Genomic DNA, 24849 nt, shown 5'->3' on the forward strand with positions numbered 1-24849 from the left:
AATGTGTTAATACACAGAATATTTATTATAATCGGTTCACAGATCGTGAGTTCAAACGGAAACTTCGCCCTTCTGAAGTAAGAGTTTTCTGCTTCAAAGCGAGGTTGAAACAGACTGAAATGTCCAGACTCACTCCTCCCGATAACTACGCTGTCTTTGGCCGGTCCGATCTGGATCAGCGGGGACCGGCGCAGCAGCGAGGCGAAGCGGGGTTCCTGCCCGGGGGAAGAGACGCTGCCGACGGCCACGGAGCTCTCCGCCTCCCGCCGGAGCTCAGATTGCTGGTCGAAGGCATCGATCATAAAACACGGAAACTTCACCCTTCTAAACTAAGAGTTTCTGCTTCAAAGTGAGGTTGAAACAGACTGAAATGTCCAGACTCACTCCTATGCTATTTATTCATTTATTTCTGCATGCATTTATTTAATGATACTTAAAGTCATGTTTCGTCGTCCACAGTCCGAGTCCCGCCAGACTCCCTTTAAAAAACCTGTGATTTAAACTTCAGCAGGCTGTGGCAGTCCGCTCCACTCAGTCCTGGTTCTGGTTCCCCCGGGCTTCCCTTCCCTGCAGCGGGCCCAGCAGTTCGGCCCGGGTCTCGAGCTGCGTGGTGTCGGATTTGGCTCCCAGGAAGCGGACACTGAGCTCCAGATCCTGCAGCCGCAGACAGTCTCTGCTGCCCCGCTGTAGCTTCTCTCCGTCCGCCTGCTGCCGGGAAAACGCAATGGAACTTACCGTCGAAATCGACATACACGTCGACTTGCTTCCGACCCCCCGGCCCCTCTGTCGCCTCCGGGTGGGCGGGGGGGGGGGGGGGGGGGGGGGGGGGGGAGGGGGAGGAGGAGAAAGGAGGGAGAGAGAGGTGGACGGGGGGAAACAGCGCTGCTTTGGCCTTGCGTTGGTTTGTCTTTTTTTTTTTTTTTTTTTTTTTTTTTTTTTTTTTTTTTTTTTTTTTTTTTTTTTTTTTTTTTTTTTTTTTTTTTTTTTTTTTTTTTTTTTTTTTTTTTTTTTTTTTTTTTTTTTTTTTTTTTTTTTTTTTTTTTTTTTTTTTTTTTTTTTTTTTTTTTTTTTTTTTTTTTTTTTTTTTTTTTTTTTTTTTTTTTTTTTTTAGAGTGGGGGGGACACTACAGAATCCGTCCGAGCTCGTCACGGCTGACTATCCAACCGAAGGCTGAATATCCAACAACGGCTAATATCCGACCGAAGGCTTAAGGTTTGTCATTTCTCATTTTTTAGAAGATGTCCCCTGTCTTCGACAGAAACATGAGTCTGTTAGTTGTTAGTTACCGGGTAATTATTTTCATAACGGGACAGCCTGTAGAACTTTACTTTAGTTTACCGAAAGCAACCACATTTCTGCCCCCTCTGACGGCTAGAAAAGCGGCCGTTTTTTAATCATTTTTACCTGCTTTTTAACGTTTTAGTTTTTTAATCGTTTTCTAACGGCTCTTTAATGTTTCATGTAAAGCACTTTGAATCGCCCTGTTGCTGAAATGTGATCTACAAATAAAGCTGCCTTGCCTTACCACGGATTCTAATTAAGGAAACAGCTAACAAGCTAGCAAGGAGCCTATGTGCTTACTACAACTTAGCTTGCAGTCCAACAGCAGACTTTAGCTCTGGTTACTCAGCTACTTGATCTTGATTCACGGTGGTCTACGAGGAGCACTTTGGCTCAGATAATCCATTTAGCAACAGTGATTTCTAGCTAACTATGGTTCATGCATGCTTATAAGGCTAAGGCTAACTTCAAGTATTATAGCGCTAATGCTAGTTGGCTAGCTAATGTTGTAGCATGATAGCTAAGATTTAACTGGAGAATATTTCTTAAATCTCTGAGGGAGTGACTCAGAAACCGTGCTTTGTGAGGGTTCACTACCAACAGTTACCAGGTAACCAGTGACCAAGTGTCTGAGGCAAATTACGAGACATATTCACTATATGAGGTATTATAACGTTTTAAAAAGATCGCTAATGCTAACCGCTAGCTAGCGCTAATTGCTAAGCTAGCAGCTAGTACAGCTAATAGCGAAGCATTCTGTTGACCGAGTAATGAGTGTTTAGTGTAGTTAACCCACTTTGCTGGTTGAACTAGCACTCCATTGGGATTTACCTGGTCCAGAAGAGACCACTAGGTTCTAGTAACCTGGTTCTACTGGTAACTGTTGGCCCTCCTTCCCTCTGGTCGGCGTTACGGGGCTCTGTTCCCCAAAACCAGCCGACCAGAGACCGTTTCTCTCCCCCAGCAGTCGCTCTGTTGAACACTCAGGAATAGCCCCCCCACCCTCACACTGAACACAGTCAGCCACCACTGTTCTGCTCATCTACCTCATGTCTATTTCAGTCCTACAATTACAATATTATTAATATATTACCATTGCACTGATATGCCTTGCACTGTACTCATATTTAAATCCTAAAATCTCAGTCTACTGACCGATATTTTACTATTCCTTCCCTCTCTTTTGTGTGTGTGTGTATATATATATATATATATATATATATATATATATATATATATATATATATATATATATATATATAGTGTGAACATGACCAGATCTTCACATGCTGGGATTCTCTACAGCGATGCCCGAGCTCCACACACACAGCTGAGCCGAGATGTGTGTTAGTTAAAGGTTAAAACACGCAGCACCTGACTGGGAACGATACAGAGAGAGTTACCAACGGCTGCTGGGGCAGATAAACTCACGCTGGTCTCTTTTCTGTAAATAGGCTACAATTAAACCTTCGTGAGTAGAAAGTCAATACTCATCAATACGCTCACCTGTGTAGACCGGCATCAACATGTAGAAAGCCATATTTCAATCTGCTCACTCCACCGCGCTGTTTTACGCTAAACACAGCTCTACTCTGCAAATAGCAAATTTTTACAAACAAGCTAAAACAAAAGCTGTCTGTGTGTAGTCTAACTGTTTATCTTAGGTTGCCGGGAATCTGGACATTTGGACAAATTCTTGTAAACCTCACTGCTGGCTGAACAAACCAAACCCTCCGCTAGAGCGGACAATCTGGAGCTACTTAATATGCACGTGAATGACGCGATCGTTATGTTTGAGTGATGATGATGCTGGTTGTATTATTTGTTGCATTGTTTCAACATTGTTTCATTGCAAATGAGGCATACATGACGAGTGCATAGCCTGCTTATCAGTCCATTCGAAAAAGAATAGGCGTATTAGGTATAAATTCATTTTATTTTCTTTATTTGAAAGTTCGGCTGCCAGAGTGCTTAGAAAAATTCTGAAAAAAATGTAGTTGATGATCCCTGCTGTAGACTCTCTATCCAGTCAGAGACATATATTGTGTAATTGAGGTTTTCAGTTCAATTAATTAAATCCAAGTAAATGGAACACTCACAAGATGTCACCAAAATCACTCGGTCCCCTTTAAATCTTTCAGAAAATATTGTAAGTGTATCGAATTACATCGTATCGTGAGATTAGTGTATCGCTACAGCTCTCTCTCTCTCTCTCACTCACTAACTCACTCACTCACTCACACACACACACACACAATCTCTCTCTGTCTCTCTCATGTTATTCTTTTAGTTGTGATGATCTACAGTATATATAATGTGATGAATTCTTCTCCATGTCCCCCTCTCAGGTTGTGCAGGACTTGGAGGTCCTTCATGAAGAGACATCAGACTAGATGTTGGTGATCTGGAGAAGATGAGTCACACTGGATCCAAACACAGCTCACACACAGGTCTGTTATTATCTGAGGGGGACAGGAAGGCAACACCAGCCTGATCCTAGTCCCCCAGACAGACTCACTGAGTGGTCTCAGGTCCTGAGTAGAGGGAGTCTGACTGGACCTTGTTACTGGGAGGTGGAGAAGAGAGGTGACGTTTACGTAGCAGTCTCATACAAGGATATTAGCAGAGCAGGGGGGTCCACGGGATGCTTGTTTGGTGGAAATAACAGATCCTGGGCTTTAAACAGAAACCCTGTGTCTTCAGGTCCTGAGTCCTCCAGAGTAGAAGAGAGGGTCTGCAGAGGATGGCAGGGGCTCCTGCAGCAGAGGACCAGGTGGTGGTGGCGGCAGAGGCGGCTCCAGGAGGGGCTCCTGCAGCAGAGGACCTAGCGGCAGAGCAAGGGGCAACTGTGGTGGTGGTGGGGGGGGCGAGAAGAGCCTTTTTCTCGGTGCCTTGGAGGAGGGCTTAGGTCCACGCTGCTGTTTGGCCTCCTCCAAAGCTGCCCTCACCGGAGAGTCGGTGAGTAGTGCAGTCGTCCTGCAGAATTAAATTGGACATTAACTACGGTTATAATTATTAAAATACAAAATGCAAGAAAGGCAAAAACTGAACTCTAACTTGCCTCTTTCTCCCTTTTCTCATTGTAGTCTTTCTAGGGCCAGCCTTGGGGAAAGGAGGGACAATCTCCGGGCTGATTTCTTCGTCAGAGACTTCAGTGAGAGAAGAAAAAGACGAAGAGGATAGATTAACGTTTATGAACTTTTTTTATTCTATTTATTGGTTCGTTCATGGACTTAATGTTGCCTAGCTGGAGCAGCGCTGGCGTTTCCAGCCTCCTGGACCTGGTCCCCTGGGGGGGAGGAGGACGCTCAGTAACGTATGACGGCACAAATCATCCTCGCTGAATTTTGGGTCTGAAATGAAGTTAATATTTGACTATTTCAGTTTCAAAATCTGAGGGAATTACTGGAATTGTTGGGGCTTTGTAAATTATAGAGTGTGGCCTAGACCCACTCTATCTGTAAAGTGTCTCGAGATAACTGTTATGATTTGATACTATAAATAAAATTGAATTGAAAATCTCAGCATTGCCTCCACGCATTGACAAACTCAACTTCCCAGAGGGCCACACTGGAAAAAAAGAATCGCATCAAGGGCCAGACATGTTTAGTTTATTGATAGGCTTTTATTTAATTGAAAAAGTAAAATATATTTGACTGTATTATTGCATGTGTCATATTAGTCTTCTCATTTACACTTTGGTCCACATAAAGTCTTAAAGAAGTCAGGAGAAAGTGTGTTTTATGATACTAAAATAAACAATTTAAACTATTTTGTTGTTTTGACTTATACTTCCACATTCTTTTTGTTATTAAAATGTACATTTAATATTGAAGTAAAGTACAAGTACCTGGAGGTGGTGTTTTTGAATGTGCAGGTCCTTTTGTTCTTCTGTGTCCTCTTCTACCTCTTCAACTTGGGGGACATTGCGTGCGGCGAGGGCGAGAGCCCGACGCAGCTTCCAATCTAGAGTCACACAACGGGCCATGCTGGCTGCTGAACCGAGTACAAGATCCGGAAGAAGAAGGAGAAGCAAAGATGACAAAAACAAGAAGACGATTGTGTGTGTGTGTGTGTGTGTGTGTGTGTGTATAATAAAAGTGTTTAGTAGGACAGTACTAGGTTTGTTTCTTTGACCCCGAAGGCCAGAGTAGTGGAGAAATACCAGCGATAAGGTATGGGTCACATTGAGCTTTGTAATTCAATTAAATTCAATTTTATTTATAGTATCAAATCATAACATAAGTTATCTCGAGACACTTTACAGATAGAGTAGGTCTAGTCCACACTCTATAATTTACAAAGCTCCAACAATTCCAGTAATTCCCTCAAGAGCAAGCAGTGCGACAGTGGCGAGGAAAAACTCCCTCTTGGGAAGAAACCTCGGACAGACCCAGGCTCTTGGTAGGCGGTGTCTGACGGGCCGGTTGGGGGTGTGATGAACAGTGGCAATAGTAGTCACATTAATAATGGAACAGTGACTGGATGTAGCGGGAAGCTACAGGGTTCAGCAGGACGCAGCATGATATTGCAGGGCATCGCTGAGCTCAGCAGGGAGTGCAGCAGGACCACGGCGACAGCTACAACCAGGGTCTTGGTGCCAACGTTCTCCAAGGAAATACGCTGGGGGAAAAAGCATAAGGACTCCGGGGAGTAAACTCCCCAGAAGCTAGGATTAGTAACAATGCTATGTAGTCACCAACAAGCTATGTAGTCACCAACAAGCTATGTAGCCACCAACAAGCTTTGTAGGCACCAACAAGCTATGTAGCCACCAACAAGCTATGTAGCCACCAACAAGCTATGTAGCCACAAACAAGCTTTGTAGCCACCAACAAGCTATGTAGCCACAAACAAGCTGTGTAGGCACAAACAAGATATGTAGGCACTAACAAGCTATGTAGTAACCAACAAGCTATGTAGCCACCAACAAGCTATGTAGCCACCAACAAGCTATGTAGCCACAAACAAGCTATGTAGCCACAAACAAGCTATGTAGCCACCAACAAGCTATGTAGGCACAAACAAGCTATTTAGCCACCAACAAGATATTTAGCCACCAACAAGATATGTAGTAACAAACAAGCTATGTAGCCACAAACAAGCTGTGTAGGCACAAACAAGCTATGTAGCCACAAACAAGCTATGTAGCCACCAACAAGCTATGTAGCCACAAACAAGCTATGTAGCCACCAACAAGCTATGTAGCCACCAACAAGCTATGTAGCCACCAACAAGCTATGTAGCCACAAACAAGCTATGTAGCCACAAACAAGCTATGTAGCCACAAACAAGCTATGTAGCCCATTCTTCAGTAGTAGCCTACCTGAGGCCAAACAGTTCAGGGTCTTAACACAGTCAGTAGCACAAACTTCACTTGTCCAGTTCATTCATTTGGTGGAGCTGCATAGAATAAGAATAAGATATACCAGCGATAAGGTATGGGTCACATTGACCCCGAAGGCCAGAGCCGCTGTAGTGGAGAAATACCAGCGAATAAAGTGCGGGTCACATTGACCCCGATGGGCAACACAAGGGTTAAGACGTTGGAAAAAGCAAAAAAAACAAACAAAGGTTGACAGGAAGACAACACAAGGGTTAAGATAAAAAATAAACTGAATAGTTCACGTGTTGTCTTCCTGTCAACCTTGAAAAAAAATCCTGTTTTCTACGCCTTTTTTTAAGTTTTTTATTTATTTTTTGGGACTTTATAAAACGCTTAATGTGAAAGAGCTTACTATATGAGTGAACAATGTGAACAGGGCCGGCTCTAGGCTGAGCCCACACAAACACATTATGTCCTGCTCACCCAAACCTGGCCTAAGTTAATAACATCCAAACATACGATGACATACGATTTCAGTAGCCTAGGAGTTCGATCTAATTCTCGGTAATTGTCATTCACCAAAATCCTTCAATATGGTGAAGCATCTGATTGAACTCTCTTTCTAACATCAGTCAATTAAAGCCAACCAATCACAACACCGGTTACAGCTGCTATTAATGTCGTCTGTAACAATGAATGATGACATGTTGTAGTCTTACAAGCAGGCCCTAATGAAAGCCTACAGGTCTAAGTCTTGGAGTAGTCGGTCGTTTATTAAGAATGTCCACAGCACAAACTCACTGTAATAACAGGGGGGGGGGGGGCAGATGTGGACACATTTTTCTAAGACCATGATTAGTAATTAAATAACATTGGTTAGTGTTCCAGCATCATGACAATTCACAGAAAGTGCCTACAGGAAAACTAAGGTGATGATTTACCTTTATCCCACTATATCCTTCACAAACAAGCTATGTAGCCACAAACAAGCTATGTAGTCACAAACAAGCTATGTAGTCACAAACAAGCTATGTAGCCACAAACAAGCTATGTAGCCACAAACAAGCTATGTAGCCACAAACAAGCTATGTAGCCACAAACAAGCTATGTAGCCACAAACAAGCTATGTAGCCACAAACAAGCTATGTAGCCACAAACAAGCTATGTAGCCACAAACAAGCTATGTAGCCACAAACAAGCTGTGTAGCCACAAACAAGCTGTAGCTCACAAACAACTTGTACAACTGTAGCCACAAACAAGCTGTGTAGCCACACGTGTAGCCACAAACAAGCTATGTAGTCACAAACAAGCTATGTAGTCACAAACAAGCTATGTAGCCACAAACAAGCTGTGTAGTCACAAACAAGCTATGTAGCCACAAACAAGCTATGTAGCAACAAACAAGCTTGTAGCCAATGTAGTACAACAAGCTATGTAGCCACAAACAAGCTATGTAGCCACAAACAAGCTATGTAGCCACAAACAAGCTTGGCCAAATATGTGCACAAACAAGTTGTAGCCAAACAAGCTGTGTAGCACAAACAAGCTATGTAGACAAACAAGCATGTGCAAAAGTAACAAACCACAAACAGCTATGTAGTACAAACACTGTAACAACTAGTACTTGTAAATACAAGCTATGTAGCCCAAACAAGCTATGTAGCCACAAACAATATAGCACAAACAGCTATGTAGCCACAAACAAGCTATGTAGCAACAAACAAGCTATGTAGCCACAAACAAGCTATGTAGCCACAAACAAGCTATGTAGCCACAAACAAGCTATGTAGCAACAAACAAGCTATGTAGCCACAAACAAGCTATGTAGCCACAAACAAGCTATGTAGCCACAAACAAGCTATGTAGCAACAAACAAGCTATGTAGCCACAAACAAGCTATGTAGCCACAAACAAGCTATGTAGCAACAAACAAGCTATGTAGCAACAAACAAGCTATGTAGCCACAAACAAGCTATGTAGCCACAAACAAGCTATGTAACAACAATCAAACAAGCTATGTAGCCACAAACAAGCTATGTAGCACAAACAAGCTATGTAGCCACAAACAAGCTATGTAGCCACAAACAAGCTATGTAGCCACCAACAAGCTATGTAGCAACAAACAAGCTATGTAGCCACAAACAAGCTATGTAGCCACCAACAAGCTATGTAGCCCATTCTTCAGTAGTAGCCTACCTGAGGTCAAACAGTTCAGGGTCTTAACACAGTCAGTAGCACAAACTTAACTTGTCCAGTTCATTCATTTGGTGGAGCTGCATAGAATAAAGCATTGAAGTCATTGTCAATTTTTTGGCTTTTATTGATCGTTGTTTAGGTACATTAAACCACGTTAGGCTTGAAACGGAGAGATGTGATTTCAGTGGTTGAGGCGGCAGATATGGACTCAGGCTCCAGAGGAAGTAGGCCTATGTCTGGTTAACAGAGTTTAGTTTGGTAGTTTGAGCTTGTGGTCTACAAGAAACAAAGAGAAATATGGTAAGAATATCAATTTATGTTGTAGTATAATAATATCAATGATAAAGGAGCTCTACTAATAATTATGAATGGTACAGGAATCAACAGTGGTTACTCTAGTTACTAACTGAACAAAAGGCAGCAGCTTTAAACTTAAAGTGCACAAATATTAGCTGTAGCTGTTACCAATGTTATAAACAGGCCACAGACATGGAGCGTTGAATAAATCACGAGGTCATTAAATGCACATATAACCTACAGAGCAGAGCAACTGAAATTCACTTCACAATAACCTCCTCCACTATATTATAGAAAGTAATTTAACATACAAACACTCAAAGCACACAAAGTGTGATTATAAACCGGCGTTATCACATATTAACGGCGATAATTAGCTAATTAGACTCTTAACAGGTGTGCCGTGGAGAAAGGAAAATAAGGCTTACATAACAACTCCTGCCATAACGTGGATCTAAATAGTTCAACTCTACAGTTAAACTAACACATATATTGTAGACTACCTGCATGTGGTCACACAACTAACTCCGCATGTACAATACTCACGTTTTCCTCACGGACACACAAACCAGACAGAATGGAGAGAAGGAATAAGGAAAAGTCCGCTATTTAAAAGTCTCTAAACAGATATCAGAGCACAGTGGCGCTCACTCCACCGACATCAGACTGCAGTATGGCCATCCACCTGCAGAGGGGGGGGGGGACAGGCTTTCTAACAAAGCTGTTTTCACGTTAAGTTTTGTCCTTAGAATACCCTTAATGGAGCAGCAACGCTTAGTGTCAGATAACGTCCATAATATTTGGACTTTGGGTTAGATTTTTTGACAGTTTTCAGTGGTTATGATGAGCAATATAGGAGAGGATTTTGGTGATGATTGATCGTTGTTTAGGTACATTAAACCACGTTAAGCTTTTTCCTCGCCATAGGGCCAATGATGAAGAAAACATTAACTTGAGATAACTTCTATAATCGTTGGATTTCGATTTACTTTTTTTGACAGGCTTAAGTGTTTATGACAAGATATGACCATGATACATCTGGTTATGATTGGTCGTTGTTTAGGTACATTAAACCACGTTAAGTTTTTTCAGACAACACGGGAACTATTTTTCGGCGTTTTTGTGTTTGTTTTTTGTTGTTGCTTTTTACAACGTTTTAAATTGTTAAATTTTTCTTCTACACATTTTAAGAGCTTTTTTCTACGTCCCATATTTTCTGATATAAAAACATAAATTGAAAACGGGTCAATTTGACCCAAAGTCAACACAATTAAATAACAATTTCCAATAATGTATTTTTTCTTATTTGTCATTCGGCCGAAGTTTTCGATGGAAAATAAAAAGCATGACAACAGAGAAACATTACTAAAATATATTTATTGTATTGATTGTCAGAGTAAGGCATGGTAAGGCATGGTATGGTATGTAATGGTCTGGTCTGGTGATCCTAGGCAGTCTCCTGAGCACCGCGCGGTCCGTGCAGCGCTCAGACTGCGTCGTCGACCCTCAGCAGAGCTCCGCGCTGAGGAGGCGAGTCCCTCCCAGACCAGCCGCGGCGCAGCGCACTCGGTCGCTGGGATCGCTCTGCTACTCTGCTCCGAAGACGGCGGTTATCACCACCGGCGTGGATATCACCGCGAGCCGCTGCCTGTCGAAGTTAATGACGACGACCAGATTCTGGGGCCGCTCGTTACGGAGACCCAGCTGGACCTGGAACCGAGAGGCGAAGCGAAGGGCGGCCAGCAGCCACTGCTGCAGTGCAGCGGTCAGGCCTCCCGGGTTTCGGTCCATAGTTTGTCGCGGTCCGAAGTGTGCAAGACGACCCGTCCCGGAGGAGATGATAGCACGGGGAAATAACAGCGGCTGCAGCAATTATCCCGAGTTCAAACTGCTGGAGGAGACCGGACATCCATGGAGTCGACGAGAAGTGAAGAACCAGCCCGGGCTCCTGGCTTTAAGGGGCTGCCATTTAGCATCCGAGCACGGCTAGCTATCCAACCACGGTTGGATTGTTAGCCGTTAGTTGGATATCCAGCCACGGCTAACAATCCAACGGCTAACTAGCTAACGGCTAACTAGCTAACGGCTAACTATCCAACGGCTAATATCCGACCGAAGGCTTAAGGTTTGTCATTTCTCATTTTTTAGAAGATGTCCCCTGTCTTCGACAGAAACATGAGTCTGTTAGTTGTTAGTTACCGGGTAATTATTTTAATAACGGGACAGTCTGTAGAACTTGACTTTACCGAAAGCAACCACATTTCTGCCCCCTCTGACGGCTACCAGAGGCGGCTGTTTTTTAATCATTTAATCAATCTTTAACGTTTTAATTAGTTTTTAAACGTTTTCTAACGGCTCTTTAATGTTAGCTAGCTACATGTAAAGCACTTTGAATTTCCCTGTTGCTGAAATGTGCTATACAAATAAAGCTGCCTTGCCACTGATGCTAATAACGCAAACAGCTAGCTAGCAAGGAGCCTATGTGCTTACTACAACTTAGCTTGCAGTCCAACAGCAGACTTTAGCTCTGGTTACTCAGCTACTTGATCTTGATTCACGGTGGTCTACGAGGAGCACTTTGGCTCAGATAATCCATTTAGCAACAGTAATTTCCAGCCAAGTAGCTATGGTTCATGCATGCTATGAGGCTAAGGCTAACTTCAAGTATTATAGCGCTAATGCTAGTTGGCTAGCTAATGTTGTAGCATGATAGCTAAGATTTAACTGGAGAATATTTCTTAAATCTCTGAGGGAGTGACTCAGAAACCGTGCTTTGTGAGGGTTCACTACCAACAGTTACCAGGTAACCAGTGACCAAGTGTCTGAGGCAAATTACGAGACATATTCACTATATGAGGTATTATAACGTTTTTAAATAATCGCTAATGCTAACCGCTAGCTAGCGCTAATTGCTAAGCTAGCAGCTAGTACAGCTAAAAGCGAAGCATTCTGTTGACCGAGTAATGAGTGTTTAGTGTAGTTAACCCACTTTGCTGGTTGAACTAGCACTCCATTGGGATTTACCTGGTCCAGAAGAGACCACTAGGTTCTAGTAACCTGGTTCTACTGGTAACTGTTGGCCCTCCTTCCCTCTGGTCGGCGTTACGGGGCTCTGTTCCCCAAAACCAGCCGACCAGAGACCGTTTCTCTCCCCCAGCAGTCGCTCTGTTGAACACTCAGGAATAGCCCCCCCACCCTCACACTGAACACAGTCAGCCACCACTGTTCTGCTCATCTACCTCATGTCTATTTCAGTCCTACAATTACAATATTATTATTATATTACCATTGCACTGATGTGCCTTGCACTGTACTCCTATTTAAATCCTAAAATCTCAGTCTACTGACCGATATTGCACTATTCCTTCCCTCTCTTTTGTATATATTTTTAAACATGACCAGATCTTGTTCTTCTCCCCTATAGCGGTTGAATATGGAGGACTTTGTTAAACTAAAGATAACAGAATGGCAACCTCCAGAGCTGATGGACCCTTTTGAAGGTAAATATGTTATATTGTTGTACTCTAGGCCTATTATTAAGATTGTAAAAAAAATAGTTACCCTATCCTCATGCATCCACGTGTAGACACAGTCTTTGTCACAAGGTAGAAACTATAACCTCAACATAACCCTTAGATTTCAATATTTGGATTTGTGCATGTTTTTGGAGCCATACGCTCCTCATCTGATAACCTCTGATAATACTTCCTGTCTGTCCAACAATGATCTTTCTTTACAGGCTCCAGAGACTCCACCTGAGGGTTCTGCTGAGCCCGATGCTGCCTGCAGTCTTCAGGATGGGCCAGAAGACCTTGAGGACCGACTCCACGAAGGCCTTCATCCATCTCCAGCCTGTGAGTATTCCTAGACTCACACAGACCATTAAGGTCCAGACCCCCCAACCAGACGGCAGAGAAGCTGATCAGTGTCCCCGAGTTGGTGGTGGTGGTTCATTACTAACTATACATATATCAACACGTGCAGCCTAGCTAGCAGGTGAAGAACTCCAACAACAAAATCACCAGCTAACTTACTTTGAATTTGCAAGAACTAGAGACTAATACAATAACAGGCTTATTAAATAAACCCAAACTGCAAAGTGCTGCAGGAAACACTGCAGTGATGCAGGTCTTGTAATTGTAAAAATAGTTTAGGAAACATCAGCTGTCAGCTGCTCAGAGTCTTTGTCATTCCAGTACTTGATTTGTGGAATATTCTTATTATTTGCAGGTCAGAACAGACAGCAGAGCAGACCAGGACATATACCCCCCCCCCCCAGGAGTGCTGCTCTCAGCCAATCAGCGTTCTCAGAGGGCGGACCCTGGACCAGGACACAGAGGTCCAAGCTGTGGTTTTTGGAAATGCTCGTGTGATTAGGGAAATGGACTTGTTATGGTTATTCCAGTTTCTCTCTTTAAATGAATGAAATATTGTTCAATAAAATCAGTGACATTAATGAAGTGTATGCATCGTCTGTTATTATTAAAAATATAGTAATTTCATAGATTAATCGTTGAACTAGCAGAGGAGAGAGGTGTGTAGTTTCTATGGAACAGGAGTGCTTCCCCCTGCTGGACCAACTGGCTCACTACACACACTTCTCTTCTTCTAAAATGTCTTTTTCTCTGATTTGATTCACTATAAATGTCACCTTGTTATTTCAGATTGTCTGATTAGAATATACATCACATGCAACCTATCAACTACAGTAGATTTAGTCTAATTAAGATTTTTTTCCACCTTTTTTCATACTTTTCTTGCCATTTTTGACACAATGTAGCTTATTAAGCTTTTAAATTGTCTGACTGTAAATGTCATGTTTCTATTTCATATTGTGTACATCACATGCATCATCTGGTAGATTTAGTCACATTTTTTGCAGGTTCTTTTCACATTTTTGAAATAACTTCTGATTCAAAAGCTGAAAAGTTCTCAGCTGATTCTTGGAACCAAAATGCTAACATCTTCTTTACCACGAAAGCGCCCTGAATTATAATTATAAATGTTTTGAAGGGGACAAATCTCTCTCTTCTAAACTTTGGAGGGACATATCCACTGCTTCCCCCCAAAATCTACCTGCGTATGAACTAAATATTCACATAAATCACAACTTAGAGTAATTACAAAGTCAGCTTTTATTGGACAGACCGAGTGAAGAAGGACTAAGACGAGAGTTTAAGTCTCTGACAGATGTGTGACAGGGTTTAAGGCACTTCAACTATCCACAGAAAAACTGACTGAATATCACATTTAGACATTTATCATGATGTTAGTCAGAGCTGGGACAAGTATTCAGATTACTGCAGTAGAAGTACTAATACCACACTGTAAAAAATACTCTGTTACAAGTTAAAGTCTATTAGTATCATCAGGAAAATGTAGTCAAAGTATTACAACATTTTAGATATGTGAATGATCCAAACAGTTGTGTGTTTAATGGGCTAATCATCTCAGCTACACACACACGGACACACACACACGGACACACACACACACACACACACACACGGACACACACACACACACACAAAAAAAAAAAAAAAAAAAAAAAAAAAAAAAAAAAAAAAAAAAAAAAAAAAAAAAAAAAAAAAAAAAAAAAAAAAAAAAAAAAAAAAAAAAAAAAAAAAAAAAAAAAAAAAAAAAAAAAAAAAAAAAAAAAAAAAAAAAAAAAAAACACCCACACAGTCTAATAATTTCAGCTGGACTTGTAGGCAGTTATTTTGTTGGCTAGTTTCATTCATATTTTCATGTATGTAAGTGCATGTACTCAGCACCATCCCAGCTGTGAGAGGTTGGTTCCCACCGAGATGTGACCAGGAGCTGCTCCAGGATCAGTCGTCATCACATCTGGCCTCCGGAGAAACATCTGGAGACTTTAAACTCACCGCGGGCGCTCTGGTGATCCGACGGGTGTTGGGTTTGTAGAGGCCGAGTCTGGAAGAAGAGAGACGAGAAGTCAGCTCCGCCAGACTACAAGGTGTAATAAAAACTTCATCACCAGACTCCATGTAAATAATCAGGACTTTTAGCGTGTATAGAGCCAGCATATCTCCACCAGACTCCATGTAAATAATGTTTAGTGTATAGAGAATATCCACCAGACCATGTAAATAATCAGAGCGTAATAGTATATCCACAGACTCCATTAAATAATCAGACTTTAGGGTATAGAGCCAGATATTCCCCTGTAATAAGGACTTTTATCATCGTAAAACACACTTCATTCAAAGTGGACAGAAACTAAATAAAACTACCAAAAGCCGTCTTGGTTCATCCATCACTCTGGTTTGGTTGAAATAAACCCTTAATTCATTTACATGTGGAGATATGCTGGCTCTATACACGCTAAAAGTCCTGATTATTTACATGGAGTCTGGTGGAGATATGCTGGCTCTATACACGCTAAAAGTCCTGATTATTTACATGGAGTCTGGTGGAGATATGCTGTCACACACACACACACACACACACACACACACACACACACACACACACACACACACACACACACACACACACACACACACACACACACACACACACACACACACACACACACACACACACACACACACACACATACCCGTTTTTGTTATCCGGTGGGGACTCATGACATAGCGAATGTACATGGGGACCCTTTCTAAACTACTACTTCTAAATGAGCTAGAGCCATGGTTTCAACTCCAAAAATTCTTTTTTGATTCTGGGATCCTGAAAATCACTTCAAATGTTAGGATTTCACAAATAAAGGTCAAACCTGACTTTCACCAACCCTATGGGGACACATGGCAAATTCTTTTAATATTTATAATATTTATACCCCCATTCCATTGAAATACTCCTCCTTCTATTATATACATTTTTTTTTCAGCTATAAAGACCTCATATTTACTTTTATCACTCGTTGTTGTATAGTACAGGTGAAATAATTAAAGTAGCCACCAGGTGGCGCTTCCATGGTTTTTGTTTTTTATGTTTTGATGCTCCTCTTGCCTGTCTTAAGTTTGTTTTGGCCATTTAATGTTTTTTTAATTAACTGTTTACTGATTCTGCAAGGGTGGACAAGCTGGTTTAAAGAGAGTAGCTCTGCTCCGCAAACAGACCTGTTATGCCCTATCCTCCACTCAAACACCAGACTACTGACATCACAATAAAACCGCTGATCATATTTATACCCTATATACCCTCATTGATAAACATATAAAAGAATATACATGCTTTTTTATTTACTTTCAAAAAGCTTTAGTGTATATTTGACACAAGATTGTTCTACAAAGCTACTGAAAGTAATGTAAAGGGCATTTTAATGACTTTTTAATGAACGCAGGACTTTGTATGCTGTACAAAAATTTAAAAACAAAATGCCAATTAGAATTTGGCTAAAACTCATTTGAGTTGTGTGTTTGAACCAAGTGCACTCCATACCAGCGAGGTGGGGGTCCGGTACACTTACAAAACAAGAATTGAATCAATAAGATAACACACTATTGACAGCTTGCATGCAGAGTTCTGTAAGCTTCTCCTACATGTCGAGAGGAAAACTAAATATAATGCAAAGAGGCAGAATTAAGCCAGTTTATCAGAACTTAAAACCAAAAATAAGCAATTAAATTTTGGACACATCTAAACATAGTGACCCCTCTCATATTATCAAGTGCCAAGAGATGAACAAAAATGGACACCCGCTTACCCAGCTGAGTTCACAAACCTGTTCCACCAAAGCATCAGGAACATAACCAACAACTCAACTAGATTACACCACAGCTTAAACAAAACTACATCATCTATTTTCCAATAGATGTTGTAGTTTTGTTTAAAAACTACATGTTTTGTTGCTCTAAATCAACAGGACACCATAGCAGATTATTTGAGCATGGTTACGGATCGGCACAGTACAGACTGAGTGCGCACAGCCTTGCCATTGAAAACAGGTGACAAAGGAAAACCTGGCTCCCTGTAGAGCAAAGGCTGTCCACTGATTGCACCCTTAGTGAGCCTAAAACAGAGCCAAACTTCCTCACTTAACATGTCAAATATATAAACATTTGGAAACTATATTTCCAAAGAATATATATATATATAAGAACCAAAAGGTTTTCTATAGCTCTCAGATTAAATTAAATTACCAGTCCTACTGGGAGAGGACACTAAGAGCTGTGAGCAGGCAGCAGTCTGTGTTGCTTCCAGAAACTGAGGGACAGTGAGTGACAGCAGCAGTCGCCTGCACCTTGTACTTGTTCTGTTAATTTGGCTTTGTTTCCTTTCGGTATTGTTCCAACCAGCTTTTGACTTGTAGTACTTTATATATTCTAGTTTATTTTATTGAATTGTCATTACTGTAATGTTAACTTTTCAACACTGTTTGGCAATATGTTAAGTCAATAAAGTCATTTGAATTGAATAAACCTTATTATAAGTCTGATTTTTAAAAAGTCAAGATTCTTAACACAGATTCACCTAGTTAATTTATTCATAGAATAGTTGGTGACAAATGTTATTTTATGTGGTCAAGTGGTCCGTTTCTGCATCGAATAGGATTTCATTCAAGAAATGCCACAGAAGCAATGCTGTTTACTTTGCAGATGAACTTTATTGTCACAACTCATCCATACACAAATTAACTTATCCTGGCTCTTTGCTATGATCATTCCTTCTCCTTCACCTCTTTCTCTCACTTCCCACAAACCTGTCTGTCTCTGCCGACCTGAATTTCTCTCTACAAACATGTCTGTCTCTGTATGTGTCTCTCTTTCTACCTCTGTTTCTTATTTAAAAAAAATGTTCAGGAACACTTTCTACATACCCATATCTCTCTATCCCTACATACCAGTCTCTCTCTCTCTATATAGCCTCTCTCTCTGTCTATCTAGTCTCTCTCTCTCTCTCTGTCTATCTAGTCTATATATATCTAAACTCTCTCTGTCTGTCTAGTCTCTCTATATATATGTATAGTCTCTCTCTCTGTCTATCTAGTCTCTCTCTATATAGTCTCTCTCTGTCTATCTAGTCTATCTCTGTCTATCTAGTCTCTCTCTCTCTCTGTCCATCTAGTCTCTCTCTCTCTCTGTCCATCTAGTCTCTCTCTCTCTGTCCATCTAGTCTCTCTCTCTGTCCATCTAGTCTCTCTCTCTCTCTCTCTGTCTATCTAGTCTCTCTCTCTATCTAGTCTCTCTCGGTCTATCTAGTCTCTCTCTCATCTACATACCTGTCTCTCTCCACATGATTGTCTCTCTATCACTACAAACCTCTCTCTCCTCTACATACCTGTCTCTCTCTCCATCTAGTCTCTCTCTCTCTGTCCATCTAGTCTCTCTCTCTCTGTCTATCTAGTCTCTCTCTCTCTCTCTCTCTCTCTCTCTCTCTAGTCTCTCTCGGTCTATCTAGTCTCTCTCTCATCTACATACCTGTCTCTCTCCACATGATTGTCTCTCTATCACTACAAACCTCTCTCTCCTCTACATACCTGTCTCTCTCTCCATCTAGTCTCTCTCTCTCTCTCTCTCTCTCTCTCTGTCTATCTAGTCTCTCTCTCTCTCTCTCTCTCTCTCTCTCTCTCTCGGTCTATCTAGTCTCTCTCTCATCTACATACCTGTCTCTCTCCACATGATTGTCTCTCTATCACTACAAACCTCTCTCTCCTCTACATACCTGTCTCTCTCTCTACATACCTGCCTCTATCCCTACATACCTGTTTTTCTTCTCCCTACATACACCTTGCCCTCTCTCTTACATACCTGCTCTCTATCCCTACATACTGTCTCTCTCCCTTTACATACACCTTGCCTCTCTCTCTCTATCCCTTCCCACATACCCCGTAAGCGTATTGTTTGACATTTGTCCTCGCTCAAGGGCCACAAGGACTTTGCTGATCTTTGCGAACTGTAATGTACCCTCGGGAAGCCTGTAGAACGGTCTGTGTACTCTAATGTCGTGGCCAAGAAATTCAGCAAGGTCATCCATTTTATTATCATGTAAGTTTAGGACTTTTGACATGGTGGCCACGTTTCCTCAATTTAGTGAATGACAGGGCCTCTGGATGCTTGGCCCCACACTTGCGTGCAAGTTGTCGGATAGCATCTGATCCTTTAAGGTGTGTTCGTGCTTCAGGCCTTCCAAACAGGAAGTGGTTTTCATTGGGAACTCCACATTGCATGCGATTCTCAACAAGAGACCTTAAGGATCCAGGAGCGAAACTGTCAAACTCAAGTTCCTTAACAGACAATGAAGACTCTAAATGGTCTTGCACTGTAATGAGGTTTCAGTCATGAAATTAAAAAAAGAAAGATGGGGCCAGAATATACAGTTAAAAAAAAAAAAAAAAAACATACTGCTGCTTTTGCTTTTTGCCATTCAGTAAAATGGCGCACCACTTGGAGGCAAGACGTAGTAATTTAGCGGAGTTGAAAAGAACAGTAAGTTTTCCGAAAGGATCTAAACAACTGAGAATTCAACTTACTCTCCTAAGAAATAGAGGTGACTGTATACATAACAATAAGGTGCTTAAAGATGGAAGAGGAGTGATGATCCCAAGTCAGCAGAACAGTGAACCTGTCAGCCCAAATGAATATATGCACTGCATTAATTGTGAGGCATTACTCAAAAGGAAAGCCTCGTGGAGGCTCATGCGAAGAAGTCATCTGGCCAAGAAAGTTGGTTCCGGTTGCACAGCACCAATTTTACCGTACAGTCAACTTTGTGAAACTTGTAAATGGCAGCATAATTTCATGCATCAGGATGAAAATAATGGACACAGTTCGAAGTGAAACGTGGATACTAAGACTTGGAGAGAAGCTTTACAGTAAGCTTGGACATGACGTAACAAAACACGAATACATCAGGCAAAAGATAAGAGACCGGAAGACTAATGCATAAAGCAAAGTGAATTGGCAAACTTAAGAGAACTAACTATTTCTTTATTCCAGGTAACTTTACTCATGTGGTGGAAGCTGTGAAGAAAGTGGCTGATTTTGATGAGGAGAAAGGTCTGTACAAAACTCCCATCACTGGCTTTAAAGCTAGGCCACAACCTAAAAAAATTGGCAAAAATAGTCGAATGTGAAGCCATGATGTCACAAGATGAGAGTGCCCTGCACAATGTGCGACATTCAAGCGGCTTTATGAAGCCCGATGGAATGAGTGTGTGTCAACACATGCACTCAGGAATCTAAAAGAAGCAAAGTGGAATGCACCTACGCTCCTTCCCTTCACTGAGGATGTTAAAAGAATGCACAAGTACATTGATGAACAGAGGAGTGAGTGCCAAACAAAACTGCTTGGAGCACCAAATAAAAGCTGGTCGGATTTGGCCAACCTTACACTCGGTGAGATTATACTGTTTAATCGCAGGAGAGAGGGCGAGGTAGCAAAAATGCCTCTCAAAGCTTTCACCATGAGATACACCTCTTCAATTCATCCAGATGTTGAAATTGGATTAACTGACCTAGAGAGAAGCGCATAGAGATCCAGGGAAAACGTCAAAGAAAGATCCCTATGCTCCTTGCGCCAAATATGCTCTCATCCATGGATGCTCTAGTTCTTCTTCATTGTCTGATAAGGAACTTGAGTTTGACAGTTTCTCCTTTCTCTCTTCCCTTCTGCTCATTTCTTACTTTCTCGCTTTCTTTCAGTACCCCACTTTTCTTTTTCCACTCTCTGGTTTTACTTCTCTCTCTGCCTTTCTTCTCTTCCTCTCACTATCCCTCTCATTGTCTCTCTTCTCTTCCTTTCTTTGCCTCTTTTTTATCTTGGTGCACTTGTCTTCGGAAACGTAATCTTCTGACTCAGAATCTGAAGGTGGAACATACTCTCTCATGTGACTGATAGCTTTTCTCCTTTCTCTGTTCCTCCCTCTGCATCTCTTCTGCTCGATTTTCCTCTCTTTGCCTTTCTCCTCAGTCTTCGTCCCTCTGCCTCTCTTCTCTCTCTTCCTCTCTTCTCCTCTCTTCTCTCTTCCTCTCTCTTCCTCTCTTTCCTCTGCCTCTCTTCTCTCCGCTCTTTGTCCCTCTGCCTCTCTTCTTCTCGCTCTTCCTCTCACTGCCTCTCTATCACCACAGTGCACTTGAACTTCTTTCTCTGAAAGGGAATCCTCTGACTCAGAAACTGAAGGTGAAACGTACTCACTCTCATGTAAACTTGACATCTTTCCTCCTTTCTTTCTTCCTGCTTCCCTTTCTTTCTCTACCTCTCTTCTCTTTTCTCTGCCTCTTTTTGCCTTTCCACCGGCCCGGTGCCCTTGAACTTCTTTCTCTAAAATCGAATCTTCTGATTCAGAAACTGAGTAGGGAACGTACTCGTCCTCACTGTCCTCTCTGTCTTCAAGGCTAATTGAGTCATCTGTAGAATATCCAAGAGTTTTTCTGGTAAGCTAAAGAAGAAGCCGAAATTTAATTAATCCTGCAAGGGGAAATAACATTTTTCACACCATAATCTCATATTTAAAAAAAGGTTGGTGTAGGCTGGCATGTGAGATACATGTTGACACTATGTAAATTTTTTCTATCAAATAAAAGGTTAATAAACATTTTTACATTCACCTGATGTATCAATATTTTTAAAATATAGTCATGCCTAGTGATGGCCATTTCTGTGGTCAATTATGTGTGATTAGTTGCTACACCAACTTTGTTACATTTTCTAGTAGGGCTGGGTATTTGGACTTCAATACTTTTAGACACCGAATCAAATTGCTTTAATACCATTGATTACAGAAAAAATGCCATATCATTAAATACCAAATGTAAGTACCGGAGGAGTAGGCAGAATCCCATCAGTGTCAGTGAGCCAATAAGATTTGTATATTTTCTGAAAATTGCTCAGAAAAGTATTGGTCTAGAGTTTCAGATGTTGCGTCTTAAAGTTCCATGAGGCTGTGATTAACCTAGAGTTGTCAATAAGCACAAATTTACAATAGCTGCGACCACTTACTGTGCTGTGGAACCAGTACCAGTTACTGGACTTAACAGGTTAAAACCAAGACAATTTCCCCCACTACTGTTATTGTCAGACCAAGTTGTGCATTGGATTGTATGTGAACTTACATATACACTTTCTGCTCTCTTGAGTTCAGGAACGCTTATGTCCTCCTTTTCAGGGACGGAACTTAGTTCAAGGATCACTGTAGGGTCAGAAGAGCTCTGGTCCATTTCCTGGGGATCAAATAAAAAACAAAATTATTGTTGTTAGTTAAAATAAATGTATGCCATTTACTTATTGATAATTTTTCTGTTAAAACTAATTTATTTTAGAATTCCTCTCCGACTACATTCCATATTAGTATTATTATGCACCACATCTAACGTACCTAGTATAACCTGCTAAACTGACTGACTCTACTCAACATTTGGATGACCACCGTTGAAAAGCTGTAATCTTTGACACTGATGATGATGATGGATAAAGCCTAACAAGCATTTTTTTTTTTACAGATTAACCTAATGATGAAAATGTGACATATTATGGTGGGATTCATGTAGGCTTATTATTACTTGAGATTATGTACAACACTGTGATTTTATAAAACAAAATCTATAATACAATGACTTACACAAAGCAAAACCTTACTTGGAAAAAATATGAAACCTACAACTCAGGCTAAATACTGGATTATCCTGCAATGGCTCACATAAGCCAGTTATGATGCCATGTTGTTAAATAAAAACATGATGCAGAGAGAGGAAGAGATTGCTAGGTGTGTTTGCTTAAAAAGTAGGAAGTTTACATTGGCATGACAGAAAGGCAGGCTATGTTTGATTTGTGTTGCAGGCTAGTTGACTTACGGCGTGAGTTTAAACAGCAGCCATAATGAACCAATAACATGTATGAGGGCCTATGGCAAGAATGCTTTAAATGAATGATTACAGTTGCTGAGCATAATAAAACATAATGCTAATGTTACTAGCCACAGCTCTTCTTATGGTGCTGCTGAACTTTTCTCATAAACTTGTAGCTGATGACCGCATTATTATTGAGGATGCAGTTATAGGCAGTCATTACAGGTAGCTGTTGGATTGTTTTCATTTTCCACTTTAAAAATACCTACACAGGGAAAACAACATTGTAAACTTATAGCTTATATATCTGCCTTGCCGCCGTAATTTATGACTATGAAGGTAAATATGGTGCAAAATGTGAGAGCTTGTAGAACAAAAATCTGATCTTGTAAGAGAAAAATTTTCACCTATTGAAAAAAATTCACACACCTGTGATCTGAATGTGAAATCACAGAAAAAAAAATTCACAAACGTGTCAATTGATTTTTACATAGATACAATGATAGCTGCAAACTTTTAATGCAACATTTACCCATCATTTTTTTTACTTAGGTTCATTTTCCATCACATCACAACTCAGTGATTACAACCTCTCAAATCTGTCACTGCAATTTTATATAGTGCTCTCTCGCATCACCAAGTGGTGAAACTGTGCGCCTCGACTTTTGCAACACTTCTTGCGATATATTTGGTGCAAAACTAATTTGTACCTGTGGACTACGGCTGTGGAGCTCTGAGCCAACAGAACAGGGAAAGCAGGGTTTCTGTCTTGCTCATTTAGTGTAGCATGGAGCTTTGTGACGTGAGATGTATGTAAAGTTGCAGTGACTGATTAAGATGTTGTTAGCAATGTTGTGGTTGTGCTGGAAAATGGACTCAAATAATAAAAAACAAAGAAAAAAAAAAAAAAATCACAAAAAAAAGTTACATTACAAATTTGCTACTGCCATTGTATCTATGGTAAAATAAATCTACACATTTGTGAATTAGTGTTATTTTTTTCTGTAACATCACATTCAGATCACGGTTGTGTGAATTTTTTGAGTGAAAATCTCAATTTACAAGTTCAGATTTTTTCTACAAACTCATGTTTTTTTTCCTGTGACCTCATGGTCTACAAGTGCTCACATGAAGTCTACAAGCTCGCGCATTATGCATCATATTTACCTTTATATATGACAGCTGATGGAGATTTTGTGCGATAATTGCAGGCGGGAGAAAGGTTCATGTGTGAGTCTCAAGTACAATGCATGAAAGGTGGTCACCCTATTCAACCTATCAATAATAGTGTTACTCACATTGACTTAACTGGCTCCTGTACTATTAAAATCAATAGCATTATCACTGACCACATTCAACAGCGTGTGTAGATGGAGAGTCCTCTCACGCTCTTTATTTGCTTGCTCAATACTAGATTTCCTGTATCTCTCCTCACACAAAGCATGATGTCTTCTGAGTTTCTCAAGACGACGCATGTGACAGTTTCGTTCCTGTAAAATAACTGTTCTTAAGATCCATCTCTCTTTGTCCATCTAACATAATATCCCATGTGTAGCCTCTATCTTACCTCATTCTGGTGTCCAGATGGATTCATCCCTCGATCAGCTGTAAGGCAAGACAGATTTATTTGTATAGCGCATTTCATACATGGCAGCAATACAATGTGCTTCACACAAAAACAATAATTAAAATACAATTTTAGCAATAATAGAAAAAGTAAAATGTATATATAACAACAACAAAGAGTCAATTTACAATGTACACAGACTGCACTTCTACATTCACATGTATTATGCAAATGATTATTAACTTTATACTCACAGACAAACACAAGTCCCTCTCTTTTTCCCCTCTCTTTTTCCACCACACACTATCTAATGTGTGGGCTGTACCTGGGGCTGCGTGTGCAACATGCATGGTGTGTGTGTGTGGTTGTGTCCATCATACAGCACGTGTCCAGAAGACAACAAGCAGGAGC

At 40.9% G+C, this 24849-nt stretch overlaps 2 protein-coding genes and 2 long non-coding RNA genes across 8 annotated transcripts in view; 2 read left to right on the top strand and 2 right to left on the bottom strand.

Moving 5' to 3' along the window:
- Positions 1 to 1129: 1129 nt before the first annotated feature.
- On the top strand, positions 1130 to 5053 carry LOC120552631. 2 transcript variants are annotated; one of them, XR_005638051.1, is made up of 5 exons: positions 1147 to 1213; positions 2546 to 2753; positions 3631 to 3732; positions 3986 to 4240; positions 4369 to 5053. It is a non-coding gene; the product is annotated as an uncharacterized LOC120552631 (long non-coding RNA). The 2 variants fall into 2 exon arrangements; XR_005638052.1 differs by lacking the exon at positions 2546 to 2753 and having other exon boundaries at positions 1130 to 1213.
- LOC120552628 (WAS/WASL-interacting protein family member 3-like) lies at positions 3948 to 9957 on the bottom strand. Of its 3 annotated transcripts, none has more exons than XR_005638049.1 (5): positions 9649 to 9957; positions 8806 to 8882; positions 6609 to 6685; positions 5133 to 5278; positions 4531 to 4635 (listed from the first exon to the last, which is right to left on the bottom strand). XR_005638049.1 is itself a non-coding variant. In XM_039790813.1 (3 exons), exons 2-3 carry the CDS (start codon positions 4361 to 4363, stop codon positions 3982 to 3984), a joined length of 297 nt encoding a protein of 98 aa, XP_039646747.1. In that variant the 5' UTR covers positions 4364 to 4431; positions 9649 to 9790; the 3' UTR covers positions 3948 to 3981. The 3 variants fall into 3 exon arrangements, 1 of the variants encoding a protein (XP_039646747.1); XR_005638048.1 differs by having other exon boundaries at positions 8806 to 9081; XM_039790813.1 differs by lacking the exons at positions 4531 to 4635; positions 5133 to 5278; positions 6609 to 6685; positions 8806 to 8882 and adding exons at positions 3948 to 4258; positions 4344 to 4431 and having other exon boundaries at positions 9649 to 9790.
- Positions 9958 to 10506: 549 nt separating this feature from the next.
- Positions 10507 to 13558, top strand: LOC120552630. The gene is made up of 4 exons (XR_005638050.1): positions 10507 to 11227; positions 12527 to 12602; positions 12842 to 12956; positions 13333 to 13558. It is a non-coding gene; the product is annotated as an uncharacterized LOC120552630 (long non-coding RNA).
- Positions 13559 to 14786: 1228 nt separating this feature from the next.
- Positions 14787 to 24849, bottom strand: part of eci2 (enoyl-CoA delta isomerase 2) — a 33794-nt gene continuing 23731 nt past the window's right edge. For both annotated transcript variants that reach the window (XM_039790804.1, XM_039790803.1), the window contains exon 12: positions 14787 to 15036. The gene's annotated coding sequence lies outside the window, so the exon portion shown is untranslated. The remainder of the gene's footprint in view (positions 15037 to 24849) is intronic.

The sequence above is a fragment of the Perca fluviatilis genome, chromosome 22 (assembly GCF_010015445.1).
Source record: "Perca fluviatilis chromosome 22, GENO_Pfluv_1.0, whole genome shotgun sequence".
NCBI lineage: Eukaryota > Metazoa > Chordata > Actinopteri > Perciformes > Percidae > Perca > Perca fluviatilis.